General features: G+C 31.5%; 1 protein-coding gene across 2 annotated transcripts in view; it reads right to left on the reverse strand.

Moving 5' to 3' along the window:
- The window catches only part of Fatp1 (Fatty acid transport protein 1), a 41296-nt gene that overhangs the window by 7654 nt on the left and 21620 nt on the right, over nt 1-12022 (reverse strand). For both annotated transcript variants that reach the window (XR_013080931.1, XM_076780829.1), the window contains exons 4-10: nt 4514-4664; nt 2871-3108; nt 1437-1671; nt 982-1183; nt 546-738; nt 308-448; nt 22-159 (exon numbers count right to left, since the gene is read on the reverse strand). Coding sequence is in view for 1 of the 2 variants with exons in the window: in XM_076780829.1 (XP_076636944.1) it covers nt 22-159; nt 308-448; nt 546-738; nt 982-1183; nt 1437-1671; nt 2871-3108; nt 4514-4664 (1298 nt within the window). In the remaining variant the exon portion in view is untranslated. The remainder of the gene's footprint in view (nt 1-21; nt 160-307; nt 449-545; nt 739-981; nt 1184-1436; nt 1672-2870; nt 3109-4513; nt 4665-12022) is intronic.

The following is a 12022-nucleotide window of genomic DNA, read 5'->3' on the forward strand; positions in this document are numbered from 1 at the left end:
AAAGTCTACAAAAATTTATACCGGATATAAATGCTGAATCGCCTTTCGTAAATACATCACGAACTATTTTCTTTTCGGATGCTTTCTCGTCTACATATCCTAAAAATGCTCTAGATGGATTGCTGGGTATAATTTTTCCAACAAATACACCTGGTTCGTCTGAAAATAACAATATAAATAAAAATATTTTACTAAATATTTAATCGTCTTGCGATATGTTGAACAAAAACTGAAATATTTTAATTAAACTACTGGCAAACCATTGTAAAACGTTAGAAAAATTAAAAAATTGAAATAGAATACTTACTCGGTTCACACACTTGACATAAACCTTTTGCATTTCTAATAGGTTCTCCATCAGCATTTGCTTTCAAAATAGAAATAGGATAAACTGATGGAATGATTCGAGACATAAAACCAATAGCTCCAACGGTATTATCAGTATTTACTAAAAGAAAACAATGTATTAATAAAATAGTAAAATCTTATCGTATTTACGCATAAAAACCATGTAGAATGTATGTAAAATACGGTAATTAATTTACCAATGTTAGCATTCCCTTCTGTTGCTCCATAAAACTCAGCAACTCGTGGAATATTAAATCGTTCTACAAATTCAGGCCATATCTGCGGCCTCAAGCCATTTCCAAACATCAGTCTAATATTATGTTTCTTGTCCTCTGGTTTTGGAGGTACAGCTAAGATGTACCTACACATTTCTCCAATATATTGGCCAACCTAAAAACAAATTACATCGATTTGCTCGTACTGAAATTATTTATGCATTATTTTCAAATATTTGAATTCTTTTTTATAGAAAATTGTATTTGCAAATTATATAATCGAAAGAAACTTGTTTTTTTTTGTAATATTAATATTTGATTAATTCTTTAGAAAGCTTAGTTTATTTTCCAAATAAAAGATCTTGCAATGAGTTTGAGATATTTTTGTTTAATAAAAATACAATTAGAGATAACTCACTGTACAATTATATTTGATGCAGTCAGTAAAGTAGGAGCTCGCTGAAAACTTCTTCCTAATTACTGTAGTCGCTCCATGAAGAAGAGTTGCACCTGTGGTCATTGCACCAGCTGCAGTATGATACAATGGCAATGGCGTATAAAACCTATCTGTACTTTTGAATTGCGCCATCATAAAAATACCAGTCGCTATAAACATATACCTGGAAAGGCAAAGAAACCAGATTTAAAACGATGCTATCAATAAAAAATAATTTTTGATAGAATAGATTCGAACAGTGTATAAGTGTATTTAAAATTTTAACTAATTTCAGTGATATACTACGTTGTGTTGTATATTTAAAGAATGATTTAGTAGATGAGAAAACTGTAAAAATTAGTTCTTTTCAATAATCGTTTTCCTAAAATAGAATCTGACGGTAGTTTAAATAAGTTTAAAAATTAGTTGTTTCTTACCTAGAGTTAGTTATAACTGCTGCTTTAGGAAGACCAGTTGTGCCGCTGGTGAAAATGTACAATAATTTATCATGGTGACAGCCTTTTTCTTGAAGAACCGGTGGAGCAGGAGAAATGTCAGCCAAAATGGCGTTTAAATCTTTCTCGTTAAGTTTTGACGTTTTGGAACTTGGCAAATTGCCAAATCTGTACAGTGTGAATTTTGGATCCAACGAGTCCATGATATCTGACACAGCTGGAACAAATATTTTATCATATTACAGAGACGTTTGAACAAATATCTTTGAAATAAAACAAATTAAGAACTAAGATATTTATACATATGTATCATTAATATGTGCTCCATCAAATGTGAGTTGAATTCTGAAGAAACGTGCACGTACCCCAAACAGTTTCAGAATAGAATATCTTGAAAACCAAGTCTCTCCCCAAAAAAATTTATACCACACTTTGAGGAACACCTTGTACCTTTAAACCTTTTATTAATTTTCATTAATCCGAGCAGTCTGATGTAAGAAAAGTATAGTGCAGCGAAGAAAACAGTCTATCGTTAATTATATTTTTAACTCTAAATATAAAGAATTGTATTTCATTGTAACTTTCGATAAAAGAAATTACTTTTTAGTAAAAAAATTTCAATAGAAATATTCCAGCTTAATTATGATTGATTGCTTGAAATTCTCATGAGCTAAATTTCACGTGCAATGCCTCCAATAAATAATTCCACGTGCACACTTCGTACTTAACTGATGTTGCGCAATCATTTATAAAATGGTCCTTGCATTGAATCGACGACAGCACGCAACCGAACACCTAATTTTCTTCCATTCCGAAGTAGTTAGTTCTATTTCCTATTATTGCATCAATCATTAGAGCAAGGACTATATACCTACAGTATAGTACTAGTAGGAAATTATGACTGTAAACATTTCGAGGAACGCGTTAAAATGGTATTCGTGTCTAGATAATGCGTATACATATTTGAGGCGTTTTTCTCTTTTTTTACAAATATTTCATTCGTGTATCCATTAACTGTGAATAAAATTTCAAGTAATTATATTACTTGAATGAGTAATTATAGACGTTCTTTTTTTTACAAAATTTCATTCGTGTATCCATTAACTGTGAATAAAATTTCAAGTATTTATATTGCTTGAATGAGTAATTATAGACGTTCTTTTTTTTACAAATATTTCATTCGTGTATCGATTAACTGTGAATAAAATTTCAAGTGATTATATTGCTTGAATGAGTAATTATAAATTATTTATGTTTAGTTAAAAAGACCCAGGTAACACACTTTATTTACAATGTTCGTTAGATTTAATAGTAGAAACTGATACAGATGATCAAGTTTTGAAAATTGTAAGAAACAAACAGTTGATGGTACAATAATTGAGAAATGGTCAATTATTATACGATTGTTATGCTTACCATCAGTGAAGTCTGATCCGTAAATGAGGGCTTGACATTTAGACACATTGATACTGTGGAGGAGTGCAGTTTTCCGAAGATTTGTGTTAATGAGGGGCGTTATAATTCCCAGCTTACTCAGACCAAGCCAAATTGCAATGAATTCCACTCGATTTTCCAAAAGCACGGCGACCACGTCTCCTTTACGATATCCATCGGTTTTGAACATCGTTGCAATTTTGTTACTATAATCCTCCACCTGGAAGCATGTTAAATTAAATTAGAAACTCTTTCGAGTCAAAAATCTAACGTTTTGAAACTATTAGATAATAATCTGTTTAACACGTTAAACGCAGAGCTAATTTCATTTCACTTTCCACTTTGTTGGACGACGTGTGAATAGAGAAAATGCGTTTATTTTAAAGAAAGCTGGATCTCTCACTTTGAACATTCATTTAAACATTTATCGATGTTTATCAATGTTTATTTACAGTGGGTATTGTCAAATAATGATAGATGCGTAATTTGAATAATAAGATAAGAGTACACACAATGAGAGTAACTATTTAAGGAAATGCAATTAATATTTTAGCAGTGGTTATGCAAAATCCTCGTGTTAGAGAGACAGCTTTAATGTAACAGTGACAAATATCCGGTAATCCAAGTGTTTTGCGAATGCTTTGTCATAAATTTCATCCTTTCTATTTGTCTCTTCATCTAGAATTACACAATGTCGATTAAGATCTAAGCCCTTTCAAACACATAAAACACCAGATACGTTAAAGTTTATATACAAAAACAAAATTCGTACGATAAATGTAAAATGTACCATGTGTATAAATTATACAGGGTGTTCCCCATTTTTCCATACACACTTCAGCAGTGTAAAAACTAAGAGTAAAATGTTATATAACAAAAAATTCATAAATGCTTTGTTAAAAAATTATAACAAAAATATGAACTGTGAAACTCGGTTGAGATTCAGAACATTAAAATAAGAAAGAAAATCTATTTAAGAGTTTCTTTGCAATTTACTGAACATAAACTTAAATAGTTCAAAATTTTATAACAACAAGAAATTATCATTAAAGAAAGAATACTTCAGCCCAAGCTAAATGATAGAAACTAAACTCTGATAAAGAAAATTATTTCTACGTTAAAAATATTTTGTTAGTTGCTCTCTTTAAACAAAAATTTCATTAAATGTCTTTGTTTAGCAAATAAAAGAACATCGCATTTCATATTTTTGTTATAACTTCTTAACGAAGCATTTATCAATTTTTTGTTATTTAATCTTATTTTTACTTGTAGAACACACTGATGAAGTGTGTATACAGTTATTTTATATCTAACAAGAAGCATCAACTGTTAATTTATGAATAAAAGAATGTATTAAACGGCAGAAGAGTAACAAATCCATCAGTATTAGAAACCCGTTGTGTTGCATTAAAATGAAGGTTTTTCTTTTAATTAGAGTATGCATTTATATTGTTATATCAATCAAAGTAATTTAAACTAGTATCTTGCATCAATTATGAATTCCATTAGAGTCGCTGCCAAGAAAATGAAAAGAAATGGGTAAGAACCATTGGTGTAGACAATTTCAAGTTCATTAAAGTTTTCCTAGAGGGAAAACTGTCTATAAATACTACGACGCGTCTTGCCTGTTGAAACGTCCATTCTTCATCTTCATAAATAAAACAAATTTTGTTGGGATGCCTGGCGACATGCTGTCGAAATACATCAGCGACGCTTCGATCCTTTTTCGCGTGACAACAAATTGTCCAAAGAATTTTCAAATACCCTGTGATGGCTCTGAAATTAACAAAAATATTTCTATTAATTATTAAAATTTAAATATTTTTATTAAGATGCACATATTTATAAATGTACGATGTATCGTAAAAATGATAGCATTTCTTTGTAAAAAATATTCGACACAAATACGACTACAAAGGTTATGTGTAATTTAAGAACTTAAATGCGCATGCGTCCTAAAGGAAACCCGTGTCGAGTACTTAGTTTATTCAATAGCCAGTTAAAGGAATGAGGGAAACCTGTATGCCACGCATATCATTTTAAACTATTCACGGCTCATTGACACTAAATTTTATAATATCGTACGCATACCGAACATGTGTACAATAGTTAACCATTCATATGTGCACTAAAAAATCAAGGTTTCAACTTCATCTATGTTTGCCTATTTCAATAGGAACGTGTCATTTGAGTAATACTTGAGATAGCAAATTAAACAACCTACTACGCCCAATAAATATTCATTTCCACGTCAAATATGAATGAAAGAGCATCGAACACGGACTTTTGAATATGCATCTCTATACTATCTTCTAAAACCATGTCTCTTTTTTTATATTATACAAATACAAATTACTTGAGATAAAAAAATAAACAACCTATTATGTCCAATAAATATTCATTTTCAGGTAAAATATGAATGAAATAGCATCGAACATGGACTTTTTAATATACATCTCTGTATACTTTCTATTAAAACGATGTTTCATTTTTTATTTCAAACAAAATGAAACGAAAATCAAGAATATCAATTTGTTAATGGAGGCTTCGTTAAGAAGTTATTAACGTTTAAAGTTCCGCCAGTAATGAATTTTTTTCTCGAAATTGGGTAGGATTTCGAGGGTATGTCTAATGACCAAAAATGATTGTAATGGACCCCTGCAATTGAAAATAATTTTTCCAGAATGATTTGAAACTTTTCAATTTCGCCCCCGTCGATTTTTCTTAAAACTTCGTTTTTAATTTTTAGTAATTTTGTTTGCCACTCTATAGAAAAGTTGTCTAATACTTTTCTGTGGGTACTCATGAGCTCTATTTCAGAAAAAAAGTTTCATTGAAATATATTCACTATTGCAGGAGTTATGGTGGTTTCAAAATTGTACCATTTTCAGGGGGGTTCTCTCATTTTGCGGAGTCAAGGAATAACTTTTTCAATATTGTTAGAATTTCTACATATTCTTCACCAAAATACGCGTTGTTTGCATTTTGAAACATTAAAATCGTCCAATCCGTTCAGGAGTTATGATGTTTCAAAGATTCACATGGAACCATTTCAGGCCTGAAATTACATTTCCGGTAAGGAATTTTTTTCTCGAAATTGGGTAGGATTTCGAGGGTATGTCTAATGACCAAAAATGATTGTAATGGACTCCTTCAATTGAAAATAATTTTTCCAGAATGATTTGAAACTTTTCAATTTCGCCCCCGTCGATTTTTCTTAAAACTTCGTTTTTAATTTTTAGTAATTTTGTTTGACGTTCTATAGAAAAGTTGTCTACTACTTTTCTGTAGGTACTCATGAGCTCTATTTCAGAAAAAAGTTTCATTGAAATATATTCACTATTGTAGGAGTTATGGTGGTTTCAAAATTGTACCATTTTCAGGGGGGTTCTCTCATTTTGCGGGGTCAAGGAATAACTTTTTCAATATTGTTAGAATTTCTACATATTCTTCACCAAAATACGCGTTGTTTGCCTTTTGAAACATTAAAATCGTCCAATCCGTTCAGGAGTTATGATGTTTCAAAGATTCGCATAGAACCATTTCAGGCCTGAAATTACATTTCCGATAAGGAATTTTTTTCTTGAAACTGGGTAGGATTTCGAGGGTATGACTAATGACCAAAAATTATTGTAATCGACCCCTGCAATTGAAAATAATTTTTCCAGAATGATTTGAAACTTTTCAATTTCGCCCCCTTGTCGATTTTTCTTAAAACTTCGTTTTTGATTTTTAGTAATTTTGTTTGACTCCGTATAGAAAAGTTGTCTACTACTTTTCTGTAGGTAGTCATGAGCTCTATTTCAGAAAAAAGTTTCATTGAAATATATTCACTATTGTAGGAGTTATGGTAGTTTCAAAATTGTCCCATTTTCAGGGGGGTTCTCTCATTTTGCGGAGTCAAGGAATAACTTTTTCAATATTGTTAGAATTTCTACATATTCTTCACCAAAATACGCGTTGTTTGCATTTTGAAACATTAAAATCGTCCAATCCGTTCAGGAGTTATGATGTTTCAAAGATCCGCATGGAACCATTTCAGGCCTGAAATTACATTTCCGATAAGGAATTTTTTTCTTGAAAGTGCGTAGGATTTCGGAGGTATGTGTAATGACCAAAAATGATTGTAATCGACCCCTGCAACTGGAAATAATTTTTTTAGAACGATTTGAAATTTTTTAATTTTATCGAAAAATTTTATACCTTCTCGAATTTTTTTCTAAATAGTGGGTAGGAATTCAGGGGTATGTCACTTGATAAAAAATAATTGTAATCGAACCCTGCAACTGAAAATAATTTTTTTAAAACGATTTGAAAAATTTTTTTTCGCCGAAAAATTTCTGCACTTATCCGAATTTTTTTCTCGAAAGTGGATAGGATTTCGAGGGTATGTCTATTCACCAAAAATGATTGTAATCGACCCCTGGAAATAAAAATAATTTTTAAGAAGAATTTGAAATTTTTTAATTTTGTCGAAAAATTTCATACCTTCACGAATTTTTTTCTAGAAAGTGGGTAGGATTTCGGGAGTATGTCACTTGATAAAAAATGATTGTAATCGAACCCTGCAACTGAAAATAATTTTTTTAAAACGATTTGAAAAATTTTTTTCACTGAAAAACTTCTGCACTTACTCGAATTTTTTTCTCAAAAATGGGTAGGATTTCGGGGGTATGTCTATTCACCATAAATGATTGTAATTGACCCTCACAACCGAAAATAATTTTTCCAGAATGATTTGAAATTTTTTAATTTAATTGTTAATAACTTTTTAACGAAGCCTCAATCAAGAAATTGATATTCTTCATTTTCGTCTTACTTTGGCCTCTAGAATCTCTCATTAAAATTTTCCCCAGGAGGTGCCGAACATCTTGTATAAATAGGCAAAATTCTAATTAATAATTAAAAATACAATAACGCGTATAAAAAGTATAAAAAACAAATAAAATACGATGTAAAATGTAGTAACAGGAAGCCACTGAAGCACCGCAGAAAGATATCCAAGTAACAGAAATCAATTTTATCACAGGTGACCGTAAATAATACCAATGTTACGCAATAAGATAAACCGCATTGCGCGATTCTCGATTCTCAGATTGTTAGCGACATTGCAATTAATATTTTCTCGATGCATGAGAACTGGTCGCGCGCATGAATTTAATTGAAACGTGCGACTATTTATTCTAAGTTTGGGGACTATTTATTCCTTCTATTAAAAATCCCATTAATCTACATGAATTCTAGTAACTTCAATAAAAACAGTATTCTTATAGAAATGCATCGTTGCATTTAAAAAAGAAAGCTATTTCATGGCATTTATCTTTTTCCTTGACATTCTTTCGTAAATGCATTGATAACGGAGTTGTGGCCTGAAACGATTACACGAACCAACTTGTAAATTTCAATGTTTTCAGATTAAAACAAACCATGGATAAAAGGTTATTACAGTGTTTGCAAAAGTATTACATATCTACTGTTCACAATAGAATGGAATAAGCTGTTATTTCGACAATGTAAATAAAAGTATAACGGGTGATACTGCTACGTCATAGTGGGAAACGAGAAAGTATATACACTGCCATTCAATGATAATTAGTATTTTTTATGAGCAAGCTAAAGCACCAGATAGTTACTCGTACGCGATTGCCACAATAACTACGTTCTATTACGTGTTCGTAATCTAAGAAGCATGCATTAACACGTCCATTATTGACAGTTTTCCTCGTTCACGTTTAAGGATTTAAAAGTGAGAAACGTCCACAAGCAAGAAACAAATGTTTACTCGACACACAGCATATCCCGAAACATTAACAAATAAAAAAAAACGAAACTGAAATTAACGAACGTTGCCTTGCGAAAGGTTAACAGTTTTGTGGCCTACCTAACCCTAATCCCGACAAAATTCTGTCATAGTGATGACAAGTAACTGGAATGTGACTATTTATAGGAGACGATGCGTAGGAATTTGTGATGAATTCCTTCAATGCAGTCTATTATGATTACTTTAACAATTTTCACCTGGACAGGAAATAAAAAATACTCGGCGGCCGCCATTAGAGTGTGGTGTCGCTTCCCATACTCGCCACCAGAGGGGTCGCGCTCTCACAAGCGCTCAACCAACCCCTCGGTTGCTATACAGGGTGTTCAGCTAACCATGGGAAAAATTTTAATGGGGGATTCTAGAAGCCAAAATAAGACGAAAATCAAGAATACCAATTTGTTCATGGAGGCTTCGTTAAGAAGTTATTAACGTTTAAAGTTTTGCCCATATTGAATTTTTTTCTTGAAAATGCACAAGATTTCGGGGGTATGTCTAATGACCAAAAATTATTGTAATGGACCCCTGCAAATGAAAATAATTTTTCCAAAATGATTTGAAACTTTTCAATTTCGCCGAATTTAGGCATCCCTACCCCCTTGTCGATTTTTCTTAAAACTTCGTTTTTGATTTTTAGTAATTTTGTTTGACTCCGTATAAAAAAGTTGTCTAATACTTTTTTGTAGAGGCCCATGAGCTCTACTTCAGAAAAAAGTTTCATTGAAATATATTCACTATTGTAGGAGTTATGGCTGTTTGAAAATTGGACCATTTTTATGGGTTTTTTTCTCATTTTGCGGGGTTAAGGACAAACTTTTCGAAAATTTTTGCGATTTGCACATATTCTCCACCAAAATACGCGTAGTTTGCTTTTTTAAACATTAAAATCGTCCAATCCGTTCAGGAGTTACGATGTTTTAAAGATTCACATGAAATTTCAGGGAACCATTTCAGATTATATTTTCGGTAATGAATTTTTTTCTAGAAAGTGCGTAGGATTTCGGGGGTATGTGTAAGGATCAAAAATGATTGCAATTTATCCCCGCAACCGAAAATAATTTTTCCAAAAAGATTTGAAATTTTTTTTTTCCGTCGAAAAATTTCACAACTTCTTAAATTTTTTTTTAGGAAGTGGGTAGGATTTCAGGGGTATGTGTAATGACCAAAAATGATTGCAATTGACCCCTGCAAATGAAAATAATTTTTCCAAAATGATTTAAAACTTTTCAATTTCGCCGAATTTAGGCATCCCTACCCCCTTGTCGATTTTTCTTAAAACTTCGTTTTTGATTTTTAGTAATTTTGTTTGACGCCATATAGAAAAGTTGTCTAATACTTTTTTGTAGGTACCCATGAGCTCTACTTCAGAAAAAAGTTTCATTGAAATATATTCACTATTGTAGGAGTTATGGCTGTTTGAAAATTGGACCATTTTTATGGGTTTTTTTTCTCATTTTGCGGGGTTAAGGACAAACTTTTCGAATATTTTTGCGATTTGTACATATTCTCCACCAAAATACGCGTAGTTTGCTTTTTTAAACATTAAAATCCTTCAATTTGTTCAGAAGTTATGACATTTTAAAGATTTGCATGAAATTTCAGGGAACCATTTCATATTATATTTTCGGTAATGAATTTTTTTCTAGAAAGTGCGTAGGATTTCGGGGGTATGTGTAAGGATCAAAAATGATTGCAATTGATCCCCGCAACCGAAAATAATTTTTCCAAAAAGATTTGAAATTTTTTTTTTCCGTCGAAAAATTTCACAACTTCTTGAATTTTTTTCTCGGAAGTGGGTAGGATTTCAGGGGTATGTCTAATGACCAAAAATTATTGTAATGGACCCCTGCAAATGAAAATAATTTTTCCAAAATGATTTGAAACTTTTCAATTTCGCCGAATTTAGGCATCCCTACCCTTGTCGATTTTTCTTAAAACTTCGTTTTTGATTTTTAGTAATTTTGTTTGACTCCGTATAGAAAACTTGTCTAATACTTTTTTGTAGGTACCCATGAGCTCTACTTCAGAAAAAAGTTTCATTGAAATATATTCACTATTGTAGGAGTTATGGCTGTTTGAAAATTGGACCATTTTTATGGGCTTTTTTCTCATTTTGCGGGGTTAAGGACAAACTTTTCGAAAATTTTTGCGATTTGCACATATTCTCCACCAAAATACGCGTAGTTTGCTTTTTTAAACATTAAAATCGTCCAATCCGTTCAGGAGTTACGATGTTTTAAAGATTCACATGAAATTTCAGGGAACCATTTCAGATTATATTTTCGGTAATGAATTTTTTTCTAGAAAGTGCGTAGGATTTCGGGGGTATGTGTAAGGATCAAAAATGATTGCAATTTATCCCCGCAACCGAAAATAATTTTTCCAAAAAGATTTGAAATTTTTTTTTTCCGTCGAAAAATTTCACAACTTCTTAAATTTTTTTTTAGGAAGTGGGTAGGATTTCAGGGGTATGTGTAATGACCAAAAATGATTGCAATTGACCCCTGCAAATGAAAATAATTTTTCCAAAATGATTTAAAACTTTTCAATTTCGCCGAATTTAGGCATCCCTACCCCCTTGTCGATTTTTCTTAAAACTTCGTTTTTGATTTTTAGTAATTTTGTTTGACGCCATATAGAAAAGTTGTCTAATACTTTTTTGTAGGGGCCCATGAGATCTACTTCAGAAAAAAGTTTCATTGAAATATATTCATTATTTTAGGAGTTATGGCTGTTTGAAAATTGTACAATTTTTATGGGGTTTTTCTCATTTTGCGGGGTTAAGGACAAACTTTTCGAATATTTTTGCGATTTGTACATATTCTCCACCAAAATACGCGTAGTTTGCTTTTTTAAACATTAAAATCCTTCAATGCGTTCAGAAGTTATGACATTTTAAAGATTTGCATGAAATTTCAGGGAACCATTTCAGATTATATTTTCGGTAATGAATTTTTTTCTAGAAAGTGGGTAGGATTTCAGGGGTATGTGTAATGACCAAAAATGATCGTAATTGACTCCCACAACCGAAAATAATTTTTCCAAAACGATTTGAAATTTTTTTTCCGTGGAAAAATTTCACAACTTCTCGAATTTTTTTCTAGAAAGTGGGTAGGATTTCAGGGGTATGTGTAATGACCAAAAATGATTGCAATTGACCCCTGCAAATGAAAATAATTTTTCCAAAATGATTTGAAACTTTTCAATTTCGCCGAATTTAGGCATCCCTACCCCTTTGTCGATTTTTCTTAAAACTTCGTTTTTGATTTTTAGTAATTTTGTTTGACTCCGTATAGAAAAGTTGTCTAATACTTTT

This window comes from Colletes latitarsis, chromosome 13, assembly GCF_051014445.1.
Source record: "Colletes latitarsis isolate SP2378_abdomen chromosome 13, iyColLati1, whole genome shotgun sequence".
In the NCBI taxonomy this organism is placed as follows: Eukaryota; Metazoa; Arthropoda; class Insecta; order Hymenoptera; family Colletidae; genus Colletes; species Colletes latitarsis.